At 52.7% G+C, this 20,565-nt stretch overlaps 1 protein-coding gene and 1 non-coding gene across 2 annotated transcripts; one reads left to right on the top strand and one right to left on the bottom strand.

Moving 5' to 3' along the window:
- Positions 1-703: 703 nt before the first annotated feature.
- On the top strand, positions 704-785 carry TRNAS-CGA (transfer RNA serine (anticodon CGA)). The gene has a single exon. It is a non-coding gene; the product is annotated as a tRNA-Ser (tRNA).
- Positions 786-2,107: 1,322 nt separating this feature from the next.
- On the bottom strand, positions 2,108-20,406 carry RNF41 (ring finger protein 41). The gene is made up of 7 exons (XM_064401266.1): positions 20,272-20,406; positions 17,722-17,832; positions 13,279-13,391; positions 11,004-11,275; positions 9,278-9,413; positions 6,688-6,791; positions 2,108-4,376 (listed from the first exon to the last, which is right to left on the bottom strand). The coding sequence occupies exons 3-7, from the start codon at positions 13,366-13,368 to the stop codon at positions 4,025-4,027; spliced, it is 954 nt and encodes a 317-aa protein (XP_064257336.1). The 5' UTR covers positions 13,369-13,391; positions 17,722-17,832; positions 20,272-20,406; the 3' UTR covers positions 2,108-4,024.
- Between the last annotated feature and the right edge of the window lie 159 nt (positions 20,407-20,565).

The following is a 20,565-nucleotide window of genomic DNA, read 5'->3' as shown; positions in this document are numbered from 1 at the left end:
AGGCACGACAGGGAGAAATGGGTTTAAACCGCAGGAGATTGGGTCTAGACGGGGTATTGGGAGGGAATTCCTCCTTGGGAGGGTGAGGAATGGATTCCCCAGAGCTGCCCCATCCCTGGAGGTGTTCCAGGCCGGGCTGGAAGGGGCTTGGAGCAGCCTGGAATGGGGGAAGGCGGGGGTGGAAAGGGATGAGCCCCGGACGGAGCACCGGAACGGCACCGGGCACCGAGCACCAAACCGGGCACCGAGCACTGAGCACCAAACCGGGCACCGAGCACCGGGCAGCGGGCCTTGAGCACCAAGCCGTGCACCGTGCATTTTGCACCAAGCCGGGCACCGAGCACCAGGCACCGGGCACCGAGCACCGGATAACGAGCACCGGGCACCGAGCACCGGGCCTTGAGCACCACGCCGTGCCCGGTGTCCGGTGCATTTTGCACCAAACCGGGCACCGAGCACCGAGCACCGGGCACCGAGCACCGGATAACGAGCACCGGGCCTTGAGCACCAAGCCGTGCACCGTGCATTTTGCATCAAACCGGGCACCGGGCACCGAGCACCGGGCCTTGAGCACCACGCCGTGCCCGGTGTCCGGTGCATTTTGCACCAAACCGGGCACCGAGCACCGAGCACCGGGCGGGGCGGGGCCGGGAGCGGCGGCGGGGCCGGGTCTATGCGGAGCGCGGCGGACGGAGGCGCGAGAGTCACGGTGGCCGAGTGGTTAAGGCGTTGGACTCGAAATCCAATGGGGTTTCCCCGCACAGGTTCGAATCCTGTCCGTGACGCGACGCTCGCTTTTTGCTGCTGGGGGACACGCGTGAGCTCCTCCGTTAACGGCGAGCACACCGGGCACCGGCTCTTTTAACGGCGGGAGCGCCATAGATTCCCCAAGCTACGCTAGCGGCTCTTTTAAGGGCGCGAACACCGGGGATGACTCACACTCAGCCTCCGGTACCGGTTCATTTAACGGCGGGAGCATCCCGGAGCTTCCCGCCCGCCGGTACCGCCTCCTTTAACGGCAGGAGGATCGGAGAGTCCCCAAGCTCCGGTACCGGCTCTTTAAGGGGTGGGAACAACGGGGAACCCCCTAAAATCCCGGTTCTTTTAGGGGTGGGAGCAGCCGGGACCCCCCAAAACCCGGTACCGACTCTTTTAGGGGTGGGAAGAATGGGGCACCCCCTCAAATCCCGGCTCTTTTTGGGGTGGGAGCAGCAGGGACCCCCCACTCCCAAGTCCCAGTCCCAGTCCCAGCTCTTTTTGGGGTGGGGACCCCCCATTCCCAGCTCCTTTTGGGGTGGGACCACTGGGGACCCCCCCCCATTCTCTGACCTTTTTTAGGGGCAGAAGTGGGGATCCCCTAGTCCGAGCTCTTTTTGGGGTGGGGACCCCCAGTCCCATTCCCAGCTCCTTTTGGGGTGGGGACCCTCCCAGTCCCAGCTCTTTTAGGGGTGGGGACCCCCAAGTTCCATTCCCAGCTCTTTTTGGGGTGGGGACCCCCCATTCCCAGCTCTTTTTGGGGTGGGAGCAGTCAGGACCCCCCCTATTCTCTGACCTTTTTTAGGGGCAGAAGTGGGGACCCCACTCTGGTCCCTGCTCTTTTTGGGGTGGGGACCCCCCATTCCCAGCTCTTTTTGGGGTGGGAGCAGTCAGGACCCCCCTCTATTCTCTGACCTTTTTTAGGGGCAGAAGTGGGGACCCCACTCTGGACCCAGCTCTTTTTGGGGTGGGGACCCCCAAGTTCCATTCCCAGCTCTTTTTGGGGTGGAGACCCCCCATTCCCAGCTCCTTTTGGGGTGGGAACAGTCGGGACCCCCCTGTATTCTCTTTTTTTAAGGGCAGAAGTGGGGACCCCACTCTGGTCCCTGCTCTTTCAAGGGTGGGAACAAGGGGGACAGCTTCATCCTTTTTGGGGAGCACATCTGGGGGGCTTCAGGGCAGGGGGAACCCCTCAGGACCCTCAGCCACCCCCATTCCCTCCCAGGAGTGACATTTATTGATCCCCCCAGCATGGGGAGAACAGCCCCAAACCCACCCATTTTTACCCCAAGATTGACACCCCGACACGGGGAGGGTTTTGGGGTGCAGGAGGAGACCCCCAAAAAGGGGATAAAGCAACCAGAATTCTGTTTATTGATCACTTCAATCCCTGCCTCCCGCCGGATCTGCCGGGACCGACACCGGAGGAGAAACAATGGTAAAAAAAAAAAAAAAAAAAAATCAAAATAAATGCAAATAAATTAAATTCCCAACGAGTCCCACAGACTCAGGCCAGAGGGGCCTGCCCAGGGTACTTGGAAAATCAAATAAAAAGGGGGAGTAAAAATAAGAAAAAGTAAAAAAAAAAAAATTAAAGTACAAAAAAAAAAAATACAGAACCACAATCACGAGTGTGTGGAAAAATAACACCAAGGGTGGAGAAAGCAGAGCCAAAAATGGACTGGGAGGAGGTGGGAGATGATCCCAGGGAATGGGGCATGCACGAAGTGGGGGGCACAGGAGGGTCCCCAAGGCCAAGGACCCCTCACAGGAGGGTCCCCAAGGCCAAGGACCCCTCACCCCAGGCTTGGGGACACCAGGCCAGGTGGAAACTGCAGAGGATGGAGCTTGCTGGGCAGCAAGGCTGGGATTTGGGGGACCCCCGAGGGGTCTGGCAGTGCCTGGAGCCCCCACTCCTCCTCTCCTTGAAACGGCTGAGCTGGGTTCCTAACGGGTCCAATCAAGGGGGGAACCCCAAAAATCCGAGTCCAGGACACCCCCAATGTCCTGAAGTGTTTTTTTTTTCACAACCCCAAAAATCCAAGTCCAGGAAACCCCCATTGTCCTGAGGTGGATTTTTTTCACAACCCCAAAAATCCGAGTCCAGGAAACCCCCATTGTCCTGAGGATTATTTTGGGATGTCCACGCCATGATCAAAAATCACAACCCCTAAAAATCCAACCCCAGGAAACCCCCACCATCCTGAGGTGGTGGAACCATTGATTTTTCTCAGATCTCCTCCATGCCATGGGGGAAAATCACAAACCCTAAAAGTCCAGGAACCCCCTGCCATCCCTAGTTGAATTTTTCTCAGATCTCCTCCACTCCGTGAGCGAAAATCACAAACCCAAGTCCAGGAAACCCCTGCCGTCCCAAGACGGATTTTTTTTTGATCTCCCCCATACCATGAGCGAAAAACCCAAGTCCAGGAAACCCCTGCTGTCCCTAGGTGGATTTTTTTCACATCTCCTCCATGCCATGAAGGAAAACCCAAGTCCAGGAAGCCCTGCTGTCCCAAAGTGAATTTTTCTCAGATCTCCTCCACTCCATGAGCAAAAAAACCCAATTCCAGGAAACCCCTGCCATCCCAAGGTGGATTTTTTTCACATCTCCTCCATGCCATGAGGGAAAAAGTCCAGGAACCCCCTGCCATCCCTAGTTGAATTTTTCTCAGATCTCCTCCACTCCGTGAGCGAAAATCACAAACCCAAGTCCAGGAAACCCCTGCTGTCCCAAGATGGATTTTTTTTGGATCTCCCCCATACCATGAGCAAAAAACCCAAGTCCAGGAAACCCCTGCTGTCCCAAAGTGGATTTTTCTCAGATCTCCTCCATGCCATGAGGGAAAAAGTCCAGGACACCCCCTGCCATCCCAAAGTGGATTTTTCTCAGATCTCCTCCATGCCATGAAGGAAAATCACAAACCCTAAAAGTCCAGCAACCCCTGCCATCCCAAGGTGGATTTTTTTCAGGTCTCCTCCATGCCATGAGGGAAAAAGTCCAGGACACCCCCTGCCATCCCAAGGCGAATTTTCCTCAGATCTCCTCCACTCCGTGAGCGAAAATCACAAACCCTAAAAGTCCAGGAAACCCCTACTGCCCCTAGGTGGATTTTTCTCAGATCTCCTCCATGCCATGAGGGAAAAAGTCCAGGACACCCCCTGCCATCCCAAGGCGAATTTTTCTCAGATCTCCTCCACTCCGTGAACGAAAATCACAAACCCAAAAAGTCCAGGCCACCCCGTGCCATCCCAAGGTGAATTTTCCTCAGATCTCCTCCACCCCGTGAGCGAAGATCATGACGAGCCCCGGCTCCAGCACCATGTCCTCGCCCATGTGCTGGTTCTCGCAGGCCATCACCACCACGGCCTGCTTGCCGGGGATGCGCTTGGCCACGTAGTTCTCGTAGTAGCGCCGGTTCATCTGGCGCGTCTCCAGCGTGGCCAGCCCCTGCGGCCAGTTGCGCTCGTGGGCGTTCTCGATCAGCTCGTTGGTGATGGACGCCGGGCAGCCGCTCTCCACCAGCGAGCGCTTGATGACGGCCTGCAGCACGGCGTCGGGCGTGGAGATCATGCCGCCCCAGCGCGTCACCCGCGCCGGCTGCAGAGAGTTCACCCACCTGGGGGGGCACGCGTGGGTCAGGGAGGGGGTGGGATTGCGGATTTGTGGGGGTTCAGTCAGCTGGGGGAGCATAATGGGGTCAGGGATGGGGGTTTGGGGTGGGATTGTGGGGGTTCACCCAGCTCAGCACACCCAGAGGGGTCAGGGATGGGGTGGGATCGTGGATTTGTGGGGATTCACCCACCTGAGAGGGCGTAATGGGGTCAGGGATGGGGTGGGATTGCGGATTTGAGGGGGTTCAGTCAGCTGGGGGATCATAATGGGGTCAGGGATGGGGTGGGATTGTGGATTTGTGGGGGGTCAGCCATCTTAGAGGGCATTATTAGGTCAGGGATGGGGGTTTGGGGTGGGATTGTGGGGGTTAACACACCTGAGGGGGCATAATGGGGTCAGGGATGGGGGTTTGGGGTGGGATTGTGGCGATTCATCCATCATAGGAGGCATTATGGGGTCAGGGGTGGGGTGGGATCGTGGAATTGTGGGGGTTCAGTGAGCTCAGGACACTCAGAGGGGTCAGGGATGGGGGTCTGGGGTGGGATTGTGGGGGTTCAGTCACCTTAGCGGGCATAATGGGGTCAGGGATGGGGTGGGATTGTGGATTTGTGGGGGCTCACCCACTTTAGGGGGCATTATGGGGTCAGGGATGGGGGTTTGGGGTGGGATTGGGGGGTTCAGCCAGCTCAAAAAACAACAAATTTCCCTCAAAAATCAATGCATTTCCCTCAAAAAATTACCAATTCCTCCCCAAAATCAACAAATTTCCCTCAAAAATCGATGACTTTCCCTCAAAAAATTACAAATTCCCCTCTAAAACCTACAAATTTCCCTCAAAAATCGATGACTTTCCCTCAAAAAATTACAAATTCCCCTCTAAAACCTACAAATTTCCCTCAAAAATCGATGACTTTCCCTCAAAAAATTACAAATTCCCCTCCAAAACCTACAAATTTCCCTCAAAAATCGATGACTTTCCCTCAAAAAATTACAAATTACCCCCAAAACCTACACATTTCCCTCAAAAATAAACAAATTTCCCTCAAAAATCTATTAATTTCCCTCAAAATCCGATGAATTTCCCTCAAAAATTAATTTCCCTGAGAAACCAACAGATTACCCTCAAAAATCAATGCATTTCCCTCAAAAAATTAAAAATTCCCCTCCAAAACATATGAATTTCCCTTGAAAATCGATAAATTTCCCTCAAAAATCGATGACTTTCCCTGAAAAACCTACCAATTTCCCTCAAAAATCAATGCATTTCCCTCAAAAAATTAAAAATTCCCCTCCAAAACCTACACATTCCCCTCAAAAAAATGACGAATTTCCCTCAGAAAGCTACAAATTTCCCTCAAAAAATTAAAAATTTCCCTCAAAAATCTACAAATTTCCCTCAAAAAATCAACAAATTTCCCTCAAAAATAAACACATTTCCCTCAAAAATAAACAAATTTCCCTCAAAATCCAATTGATTTCCCTCAAAAAATGACAAATTTCCTTTAATAATTTAAAACTCCCCCCAAAACCTACAAATTTCCCTCAAAAATCAACGCATTTCTGTCAAAAATGGATTAATTTCCCTCACAAACCGACAAATTTCCCTCAAAAATCAATGCATTTCCCTCAAAAAATTAAAAATTGCCCTCCAAAACCTACAAATTTCCCTCAAAAATAGATGAATTTCCCTCAAAAATTGATGACTTTCCCTGAAAAGCCAACAAATTTCCCTCAAAAATCAATGCATTTCCCTCAAAAAAATAAAAATTCCCCTCCAAAACCTACAAATTTCCCTCAAAAATCGATGAATTTCCCTCAAAAATTGATGACTTTCCCTGAAAAACCAACAAATTTCCCTCAAAAATCAATGCATTTCCCTCAAAAAATTAAAAATTCCCCTCCAAAACCTACAAATTTCCCTCAAAAATCGATGAATTTCCCTCAAAAATTGATGACTTTCCCTGAAAAACCAACAAATTTCCCTCAAAAATCAATGCATTTCCTCAAAAAATTAAAAATTCCCCTCCAAAACCTACAAATTTCCCTCAAAAATCGATGAATTTCCCTCAAAAATTGATGACTTTCCCTGAAAAGCCAACAAATTTCCCTCAAAAATCAATGCATTTCCCTCAAAAAAATAAAAATTCCCCTCCAAAACCTACAAATTTCCCTCGAAAATCGATAAATTTCCCTCAAAAAATTAAAAACTGCCCTCCAAAACCTACACATTCCCCTCAAAAACACCGAATTTCCCTCAGAAATAAACCAATTTCCCACAAAAAACACCAGCTTTCCCTCCGAAACGCCGCACTCACTCCAGGATCTCGTTGTACTCGATGGTCTCCTCCAGGTTCTGCAGGTTGGGGTTGACACTGCGGATCGCCCTCATGTAGGCCTTGAGCAGCTGGATGTCCCTCTTCTGCCAAGGCAGGGAAAAATCGGATTTAGAATGCAAAAAACCACTTTTTTTTCCTCATTTTTTGATGGGGATTTTGGTGTCCAAGCACCAAAAACTGACCTTTGTTTTTTCCCATATTTTGGCGCCCAACAACCCAAACCTGCCCCTTGCTTTTCCCCCTTTTTTTTAATATTACAAAGATAATAAATGCAAATATAAATTAAAACTTCAAATGAAGACCTTAGAACTTATTACAAAAATAAATAACTACTACCAGGTTTAACTTATATCCCTTAAATAAATCAGATCTTTTACAACATTAAAAATTACTGCGGAGCCACACTCAACCCACTGCTCCCCTCAGCACATTTTTTCCTGGTTGTTGGGGATTTTTCAAGGATTTTTTTTTGATTTTGGGATTTCTGGAGCCCCCGGTGTGGCCCAGCTCATTCCCACAGAGCCACACTCAGCCAACACCTTCCCCTCATTACATTTTTTCCTGTTTTTTGGGGATTTCTTGGGGATTTTTTGATTTCTGGAGCCCCCACTGTGGCCCGATCAACCCCTGCAGAGCCACACTCAACTCACACCTCCCCACAGCCCTTTTTTTTTATATTTTTGGGGGGATTTTTTTATTATTTTGGGATTTCTGGAGCCCCCAGCATGGCCTAACCCAATCCCACAGAGCCACACCTTCCCCCAACCACTTCTCCCCCATTTTTTGGGGGGATTTTGGTTCCCACCACCCCAAACCTGCCCTCCCCAGCCCCCTCCAGGTGCTGCTGCCCACCTGCTCGGCCAGCCCAATCCACACTCAAATCACACTTCCCCACAGCCTTCTTTTTGTTTTTTTTTTTGTTTTTTTTTTTTTTTTTTTTTTTTTTTTTTTTTTTTGAGAGAGATTTTTTTTTATTATTATTTGGAGATTTCTGGAGTCCCTGGCATGGCCCAATCAACCCCTGTAGAGTCACACTCAGCCCACACCTTCCCCTCAGAACATTTTTTCCTGGTTTTTTGGGGTCTTTGGGGGATTTATTTTTGCATTTTGGGATTTCTGGAGTCCCCAGCATGGCCCAACTCAATCCCACAGACCCACACTCAGCTCACATCTTCCCCCAGCCACTTCTCCCCCATATTTTTTGGGATTTCAGATTCCAACACCCCAAATCTGCCTTTTCCCAGCCTAATCCTGCCACTCCTGAAGCCCCCAGCATGGCCTAACCCAATCCCACAGACCCACACCTTCTCCCAGCCACTTCTCCCCCTTTTTTTTTTGGGATTTTGGCTCCCACCACCCCAAACCTGCCCTCCAGGTGCTGCTGCCCACCTGCTCGGCCAGCCCAATCCTACAGAGCCGCACTCAACTCACACCTCCCCACAAACTTTTTGGTTTTGGATTTTTTGGGGATTTCTGGAGTCCGCAGTGTGGCCCAACCCAATCCCACAGAGCCACACTCAACTCACACCTCCTCACAACCTTTTTTTTGGGGACCTTTTTTTGAGATTTTGGGATTTCTAGAGCCCCCAGCGTAGCCTAACCCAATCCCACAGACCCAAACCTTCCCCCAGCCACTTCTCCCCCTTTTTTTTTTGGGATTTTGGCTCCCACCACCCCAAACCTGCCCTCCAGGTGCTGCTGCCCACCTGCTCGGCCAGCCCAATCAACTCACACCTCCTCACAAACTTTTTTTTGAGGACCTTTTTTGAGATTATTTTGGGATTTCTGGAGCCCCCAGCATGGCCCAACCCAATCCCACAGACCCATACCCAGCCCACACCTTCCCCCAGTCACTTTTTTGCCCTTTTTTTTTTGGGATTTCGGCTCCCACCACCCCAAACCTGCCCTCCTGGTGCTGCTGCCCACCTGCTCGGCCAGCCCAATCCACACTCAACTCACACCTCCTCACAACCTTTTTTTGGGGACCTTTTTTTGAGATTTTGGGATTTCTGGAGCCCCCAGCATGGCCCAGCCCATTCCCACAGTGCCACACCTTCCCCCAGTCACTTTTTTGCCCTTTTTTTTTTGGGATTTTGGTTCCCACCACCCCAAACCTGCCCTCCAGGTGCTGCTGCCCACCTGCTTGGCCAGCCCAATCAACTCACACCTCCTCACAACCTTTTTTTAGGGACCTTTTTTTGAGATTTTGGGATTTCTAGAGCCCCCAGCATGGCCCAACCCAATCCCACAGACCCATACCCAGCCCAAACCTTCCCCCAGTCACTTTTTTGCCCTTTTTTTTTTGGGATTTTGGCTCCCACCACCCCAAACCTGCCCTCCAGGTGCTGCTGCCCACCTGCTCGGCCAGCCCAATCCACACTCAACTCACACCTCCTCACAACCTTTTTTTGGGGACCTTTTTTTGAGATTTTGGGATTTCTGGAGCCCCCAGCATGGCCCAGCCCATTCCCACAGTGCCACACCTTCCCCCAGTCACTTTTTTGCCCTTTTTTTTTTGGGATTTCGGCTCCCACCACCCCAAACCTGCCCTCCAGGTGCTGCTGCCCACCTGCTCTGCCAGCTGGTGCTTGTGCTCGGCCGAGGTTTTCTCCAGCTCGGCGATCCTCGTCTGCTGCTGCTGCACCACCGAGCGCAGGTGCTTGATGCAGTTGTGGTTGGGCAGCTCGTCCTTGGGCATCTCCAACCTGCCAGGAGCCAGCAAAGAAGGTGGAGACCCCAAATTAGGGGGGTTTGCACCTTCCAGAGGTGTGGAAAGACGGGGAGGGGTCTGAGTGGCAGGATTTGGGGAATAAATAGGGATTTTTTTTTCTTTGCTGCCTTCCTGAGATGTTCTAAAGGCTGACAGGCCTTTCCAGGAGGGAATTCCTGCTGATGGCCACCCTGTCCCTGTCCTGGAGGTGTGCCATCCCAGGGCCCTTCCTGTGCCCATCCTGGTGCCATCCCGTGCCCATCCCAGAGCCTTTCCTGTGCCCATCCTGGTGCCATCCCGTGCCCATCCCAGGGCCTTTCCTGTGCCCATCCTGGTGCAATCCTGTGTCCATCCCAAGGCCATTCCTGTGTCCATCCCAGAGCCTTTCCTGTGCCCATCCCATGTCCGTCCCCATCCTGTGTCCATCCCAGTGCCCATCCTGTGGCCATTCCCATCCTGTGCCCATCTCCATTCCATGTCCATTCCAGTGCCCAGCCTGTGCCCACCCTATCCCCATCCTGCCTCCATCCCAGTGTCCATTCTGTGCCCGTTCTATGTGTCCATCCCCATCCTGTCTCCATCCCAGTGCCCATCCTGTGCCCATTCTACGCGTCCATCCCCATCCTATGTCCATGTCCACCCCATGTCCATCCCAGTGCCCATCTCATGTCCCTCCCAGTGCCCATCTCATGTCCATCCTAGTGCCCATCCCAGGGCCATTCCATGTCCATCCTCATCCCGTGTCCATCCCATGCCCACCCTGCATCCATTCCAGGGCCACCCAGTGCCCATCCCGTGTCCATCCTCACCCCATATCCATCCCCACCCCATGTCCATCCCTGTGTCCATCCTGTGCCCACCCCAGGGCCATCCCGTGTCCACCCCCACCCCATGTCCATCCCAGTGCCCATTCCTGTGCCCGTTCTACATGTCCATCCCCATCCTATGACCATACCTATCCTGTCTTCATCCCAGTGCCCACCCATCCTGATGCCACCCTATGTCCACCCCAGTGCACATCCCATGTCCATCCCAGTGCCCTTCTCATGTCCATCCCAGTGCCCATCCCGTGTCCATCCCAGTACCCATCCTGATGCCATCCTATGTCCACCCCAGTGCCCACCCCATGTCCATCCCCACCCCATGCCCATCCCAGTGCCCATCCTGTGTCCATCCCTACCCCAGTGCCCATCCCATGTCCATCCCAGTGCCCATCCCGTGTCCATCCCTACCCCAGTGCCCATCCCATGTCCATCCCAGTGCCCATCCCGTGTCCATCCCTACCCCAGTGCCCATCCCATGTCCATCCCAGTGCCCATTCTGATGCCATCCTATGTCCATCCCAGTGCCCATCCTGTGCCTGTTCTATGTGTCCATCCTATGACCATTCCCACCCCAGTGCCCATCCCGTGTCCATCCCTACCCCAGGACCATCCCATCCCCACCCCACTGCCCATCCCGTGCCCACCCCAGTGCCCATCCCGTGTCCATCCCTACCGCAGTGCCCATCCCGTGTCCACCCCAGAGCCCATCCCGTGCCCACCCCAGTGCCCCCCACGCCCACGCCGTGCCCAGCCCTGCTGACCCGCATCCCTGCTCGCAGGTGACGGGGCGCTTGGGGTTGTGCTCGCAGTCGTTGAGGTGAGCCATGAGGTTGTCGAGGCGCACGACGGCCGTGCAGCCGAAGACGGCGTTGTCGCAGGTGATCTGCAGCTTGGAGAGCATGTTCCGCATGATGCGCGGCACCGGGCGCAGGTGGGCCACCGTCACCACGCTGCGGTCCACGGGGCACGTCTGCTGCTGCGAGAACCACTGCGTGATGCAGGCATTGCAGAAGGCGTGCTCGCAGTGCGGGGCCTGCGGGAACGGCGGCGGCGTCACGCGGGGGCTGCGGCGGGGGACACCGGGGTGGGGGAACCCCGGGATGGGCTGGGGAGACCCCGGGATGAGGTGGGGAGACCCCGGGATGAGGTGGGGGAACCCCGGGATGGGGTGGGGGAACCCCGGGATGGGCTGGGGAGACCCCGGGATGGGGAGACCACCGGGATGGGGGAACCCCAAGGATGGGCTGGGGGAACCCCAGGATAGGGAAACCTCTGAGGCTGCGGTGGGGGACACCGGGGTGGGGGAACCCCGGGATGGGCTGGGGAGACCCCGGGATGAGGTGGGGAGACCCCGGGATGGGGTGGGGGAACCCTGGGATGGGGGAACACCGGGATGGGGGAACCCCGGGATGCGCTGGGGAGACCCCGGGATGGGGGAACACCGGCGTGGGGGAACCCCGGGATGGGGGAACACCAGGATGCGGGAACACCGGGATGGGCTGGGGAGACCCCGGGATGAGGTGGGGGAACCCCGGGATGAGGTGGGGGAACCCTGGGATGGGCTGGGGAGACCCCGGGATGAGGTGGGGAGACCCCGAGATGGGGTGGGGGAACCCCAGGATGGGGTGGGGGAACCCCAGGATAGGGAAACCTCTGAGGCTGTGGCGGGGGAACCCCACGATGGGGGAACCCCAGGATGGGATGGGGAGACCTCCAGGATGGGGTGGGGGAACCCCAGGATGGGGTAGGGGAATCTCCAGGATGGGGGAACCCCCAGGATAGGGAAACCTCTGAGGCTGCGGCAGGGGAACCTCCAAGATGGGGTGGAGGAACCCCAGGATGGGGTGGGGAACCCCGGGATGGGGAGACCACCGGGATGGGGGAACCCCAAGGATGGGGTGGGGGAACCCCAAAGAGAGGGAAACTTCTGAGGCCGCGGCAGGGGAACACCGGGATGGGGTGGGGGAACCCCGGGATGGGGGACCCCCAGGATGGGGTGGGGGAACCTCCCAAGATGGGCTGGGGGAACCCCCAGGATGGGGTGGGGAACCCTCAGGATGGAATGGGGAAACCCCCCAGGATGGAATGGGGAAACCCCCCAGGATGGAATGGGGAAACCCCCCCAGGATGGGGTGGAGGAACCCCCGGGATGGGGGAACCTCAGGGATGGGGTGGAGGAACCCCGCGATGGGGTGGGGGAACCCCCAGGAAGGGGTGGAGGGACCCCCAGAGCCAAGATGGAACCAATCCCCAGAACAGCCCCGAGTGCCACCTCCACTCCTTCCCCAGGACGGGGGATCCCTCACCTGTCCTGACCCCTCACCTGTGACCTCTCACCTGTCCTGACCCCCACCTGTGCTGACCCCTCACCTGTGACCTCTCACCTGTCCTGACCCCCACCTGTGCTGACCCCTCACCTGTGACCTCTCACCTGTCCTGACCCCCACCTGTCCTGACCCCCACCTGAGCTGCTCAAACCCTTCCCAGGACCCCCCCCCACCCCATCCCAACACCCCCGAGCCCAGAACCACCACCAGATCCCACTGTGGTGCCCAGCTGGGTCCTACCTGCACCCACCATGTCCCAGCTGGGTCCCACCTGCACCCCCAGACCCGACCCCGGTGCCCAGGTGGGTCCTACCTGCACCCACCATGTCCCACCTTGGTGCCCAGGTGGGTCCATGTCCCAGGTGGGACCCACCTGCACCCCACCATGTCCCACCCTGGTGCCCAGGAGGGTCCTACCTGCACCCCCGGTGCCCAGGAGGGTCCCACCTGCACCCCCGGTGCCCAGGTGGGTCCTACCTGCACCCACCATGTCCCACCCCAGTGCCCAGCTGGGTCCCACCTGTATCCCCAGACCCCACCCCGGTGCCCAGGTGGGTCCTACCTGCACCCACCATGTCCCAGGTGGGTCCTACCTGCACCCACCATGTCCCACCCCGGTGCCCAGGTGGGCCCTACCTGCACCCACCAAACCCCACACCAGTACCCAGCTGGGTCCCACCTGCAGCCCCGGTGCCCAGGTGGGCCCTACCTGCACCGGCTCCTCCAGGACCCCGCTGCAGATGGGGCAGATCAGGTCCTCGTCCACGTCCCCCTGGAAGCGTGCCACATCATACCCCATCGCTCGTCACCGGCGCCAGAACCCTGCGGGGCGGGCACGGCTCAGGCACCCCGAGGGAGCCAGGGGCTGGGCCAGACCCCTGCTACGGGGTCTGTGGGGCAGGGACGGGGAGGAATGTGGGTCCCTTGGGGGTTTGGGGTCTTCCCAGAGACCCTGGGATTGGGGTTTGAAGTCCAAGGTCCTGCATGGAAAGGGTTTTTGAGTCAAACCCGTTTATTCTGGGGGTCCCTTGGGGCAGGGACGGGGAGGAATTTGGGTCTCTTGGGGGTTTTGGGTCTTCCCAGAGACCCTGGGATTGGGGTTTGAAGTCCAAGGAAAGGGTTTTTGCATGGAAAGGGTTTTTGAGTCAAACCCGTTCATTTTGAAGCTCCCTTGGGGAAGGGATGGGGAGGAATTTGGGTCCTTTGGAGCATTTTGGGTTTTCCCAGAGCCACTGCAACCCCTAACCCTAATCCTGGGAACCCCTAACCCTAATCCTGGGAACCCCTAATCCTGATCCTGGGAACCCCAAATCCTAATCCTGGGAACCCCAAATCCTAATCCTGATCCTGGGAACCCCAAATCCTAATCCTGATCCTGGGAACCCTAACCCTAACCCCAATCCCACATTTCCCACTTGTGGGTTTGATTTGGGGTTTTTGGGGTGCTTTGTTTGGTTTGCAGAGCCGGGAAGGGAACGGAAGCGTTCCCAGCGCGGCATTCCCGGGAAATTCCCACCTCATTCCCGGGAAACTCCCACCTCATTCCCGGGAAATTCCCACCTCATTCCCGGGAAATTCCCGCCTCATTCCCGGGAAATTCCCTCCTCCAGGGCCGGCCTTGAGCTCTGCCCCGGCCGTTGCTGCTCCCCGACATCAAAGGCGGTGACAGGGAGGTGACAAAGGGTGACAAAGGGTGACAAAGGGTGACAAAGGGTGACAGGGCGGTGACAAAGGGTGACAGGGCGGTGACAAAGGGTGACAAAGGCCCGATAAGGAGTCCCCGCCCCGGGAGGGGCAGGAGAGGGGGGAGGACACCAGGAACACGGGAATTCCAGCTGTGCAGGGCAGGAATTCCAGCTGTGCCCACCCCAGGAATTCCAGCTGTGCCCACCCCGGGAATTCCAGCTGTGCAGGGCAGGAATTCCAGCTGTGCCCACCCCAGGAATTCCAGCTGTGCCCACCCCGGGAATTCCAGCTGTGCCAACCCCGGGAATTCCAGGTGTGCCCACCCCGGGAATTCCAGCTGTGCCCACCTCGGGAATTCCAGCTGTGCCCACCCCAGGAATTCCAGCTGTGCCCACCCCAGGAATTCCAGCTGTGCCCACCCCGGGAATTCCAGCTGTGCTCACCCCAGGAATTCCAGCTGTGCCCACACCAGGAATTCCAGCTGTGCCCACCCCGGGAATTCCAGCTGTGCCAACCCTGGGAATTCCAGCTGTGCCCACCCCGGGAATTCCAGCTGTGCCAACCCTGGGAATTCCAGCTGTGCCCACCCCGGGAATTCCAGCTGTGCCAACCCTGGGAATTCCAGGTGTGCCCACCCCGGGAATTCCAGCTGTGCCCACCCCGGGAATTCCAGCTGTGCAGGGCAGGAATTCCAGCTGTGCCCACCCCGGGAATTCCAGCTGTGCCCACCCCGGGAATTCCAGCTGTGCCCACATCAGGAATTCCAGCTGTGCCCCCAGCCCTGCCCAGATGTGCCCCAGGTCTCCCCTCCCCTGTCCCCAGAGCAGCCCCGGGTGATGCTGGATCCTTTATTCCCAAAAAAAACCCCCTGGGATTCTTCCAAAACTCCTCTGGGGCCTCCCCAGGTTCATCCCAAAATTCTGGGATCTCCCCAAAACTCCTCTGGGATCTTCCCAAGACTCTGGGGTCTCGCAAGGTTCGTCCCAAAACTCTGGAATTTTCCCCAAAACTCCTCTGGGATCTCCCCAAAACTCCTCTGGGATGTTCCCAAAGCTCTGGGATCTCCCAAGGCTCACCCCAAAACTTTGGGATCTGCCCCGAACTCCTCTGGGATCTTCCCAGAAAAGTTTTCCAGAATGGAAAAAGGAGGGATTGGAGGAATTCCTGAAAAAAAGGAAAAGGAAAAGGAAAAGGAAAAGGAAAAGGAAAAGGAAAAGGAAAAGGAAAAGGATTGAAGGAATTCCCATGGGATAAAAGAAGAATTGAAGGAATTCTCATGTAAAAAATGAAGGATTGAAGGAATTCCCATAGAAAAAAAGGAGGGATTGAAAGAATTCCCATGGGAAAATGAAAGATTGAAATGATTCCCATGGAATAAAGGAAGAATTGAAGGAATTCCCATGGAAAAAAGGAAGGACTGAAGGAATTCTGATGGATAAAAAGGAAAGGTTGAAGGAATTCCCACCAAAAAAGGAAGGATTGAAGGAATTCCCATGAAAAAAAAAGAAGAATTTAAAGAATTCCCATAGAAAAACGAAGGAATGAAAGAATTCCCACAAAAAAAGAAAAAGAAGGATTGAAGGAATCTCCATAGAAAAAGGAAAGATTGGAAGAATTCCCAGAAAAAAGGAAATATTGAAGGAATTCCCATGGATAAAAAGGAAGGATTGAAGGAATTCCACAAAAAAGGAAATATGAAGGAGTTCCCATGGAAAAAAGGAAAGATTTCCCATGGAATAAAAGAAGAATTTAAAGAATTCCCATAAAAAAAGGAAGGATTGAAGGAATTCCACAGGATAAAAGAAAGATTGAAGGAATCCCATGGGATAAAAAGGAAGGATTGAAAGAATTCCCAGAAAAAAGGAAATATTGAAGGAATTCCATGGGGGAAAAAGGAAGGATTGATGTAGAAAAAAAGAAGGATTGAAGGGATTCCCATGGAAAAAAGGAAGGATTGAAAGAATTCCCAGCAAAAAGGAAATATTGAAGGAATTCCATGGGGAAAAAGGAAGGATTGGAGGGATTCCCATGGAAAAAAGGAAATATTGAAGGAATTCCCATAGAAAAAAAGGAAGGATTGAAAGAATTCCCATGGAAAAAAGGAAATATTGGAAGAATTCCCAGAAAAAAGGAAATATTGAAGGAATTCCCATGGAAAAAAAGGAAGGATTGAAAGAATTCCCATGGAAAAAAGGAAATATTGAAGGGATTCCCATGGAAAAAAGGAAATATTGAAGGAATTCCCATGGGATAAAAGGAAGGATTGAAAGAATTCCCAGAAAAAAGGAAGGATTGGAAGAATTCCCAAAAGAAGGAAGGATTGGAAGAATTCACATGGAAAAAAGGAAGGATTGAAGGAATTCCCATAGAAAAAAAGGAAGGATTGAAGGGATTCTCATGTAAAAAAGGAAAGATTTCCCATGGAATAAAAGAAGAATTTAAAGAATTCCCATAGAAAAAAGGAAGGATTGAAGGAATTCCATGGGGAAAAAGGAAGGATTGAAAGAATTCCCGAAAAAAAGAAGGATTGAAGGGATTCCCAGAAAAAAGGAAGGATTGCAGGAATTCCCATGGAAAAAAGGAAAGATTGGAAGAATTCCCATAGAAAAAAGGAAATATTGAAGGAATTCCCATGGAAAAAAAAGGAAGGATTGGAAGAATTCCCATAGAAAAAAGGAAATATTGAAGGAATTCCCATGGAAAAAAAAGGAAGGATTGGAAGAATTCCCATAGAAAAAAGGAAATAGTGGAAGAATTCCCATGGAAAAAAGGAAGGATTGAAGGGATTCCCATGGGATAAAAAGGAAGGACTGGAGAGATTCCCATGGAAAAAGGAAATATTGAATGAATTCCCAGAAAAAAGGAAGGATTGAAGGGATTCCCATGGAAAAAAAGGAAAGATTGGAAGAATTCCCAGAAAAAAGGAAATATTGAAAGAATTCCCATGGAAAAAAGGAAATATTGGAAGAATTCCCATAGAAAAAAGGAAGGATTGAAGGGATTCCCATAGAAAAAAGGAAGGATTGAAGGAATTCCCATAGAAAAAAGGAAGGATTGAAGGAATTCCATGGGGAAAAAGGAAGGATTGACGTGGAAAAAAAGGAAATATTGAAGGAATTCCATGGGAAAAAAGGAAGGATTGACGTGGAAAAAAAGGAAATATTGAAGGAATTCCATGGGGAAAAAGGAAGGATTGAAGGGATTCCCAGAAAAAAGGAAATATTGGAAGAATTCCCATGGAAAAAAGGAAGCATTGAAGGGATTCCCATGGGGTAAAAAGGAAGGATTGAAGGAATTCCCATGGAAGAAAAGAAGAATTTAAAGAATTCCCACAGAAAAAAAGGAAGGATTGAAGGGATTCCAGAAAAAAAGAAGGATTGGAAGAATTCCCATGGAAAAAAGGAAATAGTGGAAGAATTCCCATGGAAAAAGGAACCACTGGAAGAACCCCGCGCAGGGCCGTTACCTCGCGCGGCAGAAGAGCTGCTGGCAGCGCGCGGGGCCTCGCTCTCCGCGCGGAATTCCTCCCAGACTTCTCCCATTTTTCCCTCTCCTCTCCCGGTCCTGCAGCGCCGAGCTGATCCCAAAAAAGAGGAAAAAACGGGAAAATCAGCAGGGGAGGGGGAGGTGCTGCCCCCCCCCCACCCAGGCTGGGATTCCATGGAAATGTCAATTCCCACCCGGAATTCCCAGCTGGGAGGAGGAATTCCTCCCCTGCTGGGGAATTTTGGGAATTTTGGGGATCATGGAGCCCCCAGGCAGCCTTGGGCAGGGAGCCGGGCTCGGAAATTTGGGAATTCCAGCTCAGAGGGATCAGGAATTTGGGAATTCCAGCTCACAGGGATCAGGAATTTGGGAATTTCAGCTCAGTGGGATTCAGGAATTTGGGAATTTCAGCTCAGTGGGATCAGGAATTTGGGATTTCAGCTCAGTGGGATCAGGAATTTGGGAATTTCAGCTCAGTGGGATTCAGGAATTTGGGAATTTCAGCTCAGAGGGATCAGGAATTTGGGAATTCCAGCTCAGAGGGATCAGAAATTTGGGAATTTCAGCTCAGAGGGATCAGGAATTTGGGAATTTCAGCTCAGAGGGATCAGGAATTTGGGAATTCCAGCCCAGTGGGATCAGGAATTTGGGAATTCCAGCCCAGTGGGATTCAGGAATTTGGGAATTTCGGCTCAGTGGGATTCAGGAATGAGAAATTTGGGAATTTCAGCTCAGTGGGATCAGAAATTTGGGAATTTCAGCTCAGAGGGATCAGAAATTTGGGAATTTCAGCTCAGTGGGATCAGAAATTTGGGAATTTCAGCTCAGTGGGATCAGAAATTTGGGAATTTTGGCTCAGTGGGATCAGGAATTTGGGAATTTCAGCCCCATTCCCACTGGGATTCACACAGAAATTTGGGAATTCCAGCTCAGAGGGATCAGGAATTTGGGAATTCCAGCCCCATTCCCAGCTCTGCAGCCCCTCCCAATCCTGCTACAAAAAATTCCTGGAAATTTTCCTGGATTTCCCCCCAAATTCTTTTGGATCTTCCCCAAATTCCTCTGGATTTCCCCCCCAAATTTTTCAGGATTTTTCCCCCCAAATTTCTCCAGATTTTTCCCAAATTCTCTTGGATTTCCCCCCCAGATTTCTCTGGAATCTTCCCCAAAAAACTCCTCCGGATTTTCCCCCAAATTCTTTTGGATTTTCCCAAAATTCTTCCGGATTTTTCCCAAATTCCTCCAAATTTCCCCCAAATTCTTTCAGCCCGACCCCTGAACTCCTGGGGTTGTTCCCCAAACTCCTCTGAGTTATCCCAAGATTTTTCTCTGGGATTGTTCCCAAAATTCTTCCGAATTTCCCCAAATTCCTTTAAATTATTCTGAAAAATTCCTCAAAATTTCCCCAAAATTCCTCAAAATTTTCCCCAAATTTCCTCAAAATCCCCCCAAAATTTCCCCAAATTTCCTTTAAATTATTCCCAAAATTCCCCAAATTTTCCCAAAATTCCTTTAAATTATTCTGAAAAATTCCCCCAAAATTTCCCCAAATTTCCTTTAAATTATTCCCAAAATTCCCCCAAAATTCCTTTAAATTATTCTGAAAATTCCTCAAAATTTCCCTAAAATTCCCCAAAATTTCCCCAAAATTCCTTTAAATTATTCTGAAAAATTCCTCTAAATTTTCCCAAAATTCCTCAAAATTTTCCCCAAATTTCCTCAAAATTCCCCCAAATTTTCCCAAAATTCCTTTAAATTATTCCCAAAATTCCCCCAAATTTTCCCAAAATTCCTTTAAATTATTCTGAAAAATTCCCCCAAAATTTCCCCAAATTTCCTTTAAATTATTCCCAAAATTCCCCCAAATTTTCCCAAAATTCCTTTAAATTATTCTGAAAAATTCCTCAAAATTTCCCCAAAATTCCTTTCAATTATTCCCAAAATTCCCCAAAAATTCCTTTAAATTATTCTGAAAATTCCTCAAAATTTCCCTAAAATTCCCCAAAAATTTCCCCAAAATTCCTTTAAATTATTCTGAAAAATTCCTCTAAATTTTCCCCAAATTTCCTCAAAATTCCCCCAAATTTTCCCAAAATTCCTTTAAATTATTCCCAAAATTCTTCCAAACTTCCCCAAAATTCCTTTAAATTATTCCCAAAATTTCCCCAAAATTCCTTTAAATTATTCCCAAAATTCCTCAAAATTCCCCCAAAATTTCTGCGAATTCTCCCCACCATTTCCCTGGATGTTTTCCCCAAATCCCCGGGATTTCCCCCAATTCCCTCCCCGCTCTCCCGTTCCCACCGGAGCCGTTCCCGGTTCCCTCCCCGGTGGCTCCGCTCCGTTCCCCTCCCCGCCGCCGTCCCGCGGCCCCTCCTCCAACCCCCCCCCCCCCCCCGTTCTCTCCGTGCCCCCTCCCCCTCCTCCCCCCGCCGCCTCTCCGCTTCTCCCGCTGTTACCGGGGCCGCCCCGGGAGCCCCGAGCAGCGCCCCGGGGGCCTCTCCGCCGCCTCCCCCGCGGCCGCACGTACCGCGGGGGGCGGGCCCGGCCCGCTCGGGGCCGCTCGGGGCCGCTCGGGGCCGCTCGGGGCTCAGCGGCGGCCGCGGCCTCCTCCCGGTGCCGCCGCCCGGCCCCGCCGCGCCGGAAGTGCCGCACCGGAAGTGCCGCTCCGGCCGCGCGGGCCGGAACTCGGTGGTAGAAGGAGGCGCTGAGCGGGCGTGGCTTAACCTCATAATCCCGCCCTCTATGCATCGCTATTGGTTGGTGGCGCTGCTCGTCACGCTCCCCCCCGCGCTCTGATTGGCTGCGCTCGCGGACTTCCGGG

Source organism: Passer domesticus, chromosome 31, assembly GCF_036417665.1.
Source record: "Passer domesticus isolate bPasDom1 chromosome 31, bPasDom1.hap1, whole genome shotgun sequence".
NCBI classification, from domain to species: domain Eukaryota; kingdom Metazoa; phylum Chordata; class Aves; order Passeriformes; family Passeridae; genus Passer; species Passer domesticus.
The sequence above is the reverse complement of the archived record's forward strand: the minus strand, read 5'-3'. Positions and strand labels throughout refer to the sequence as shown.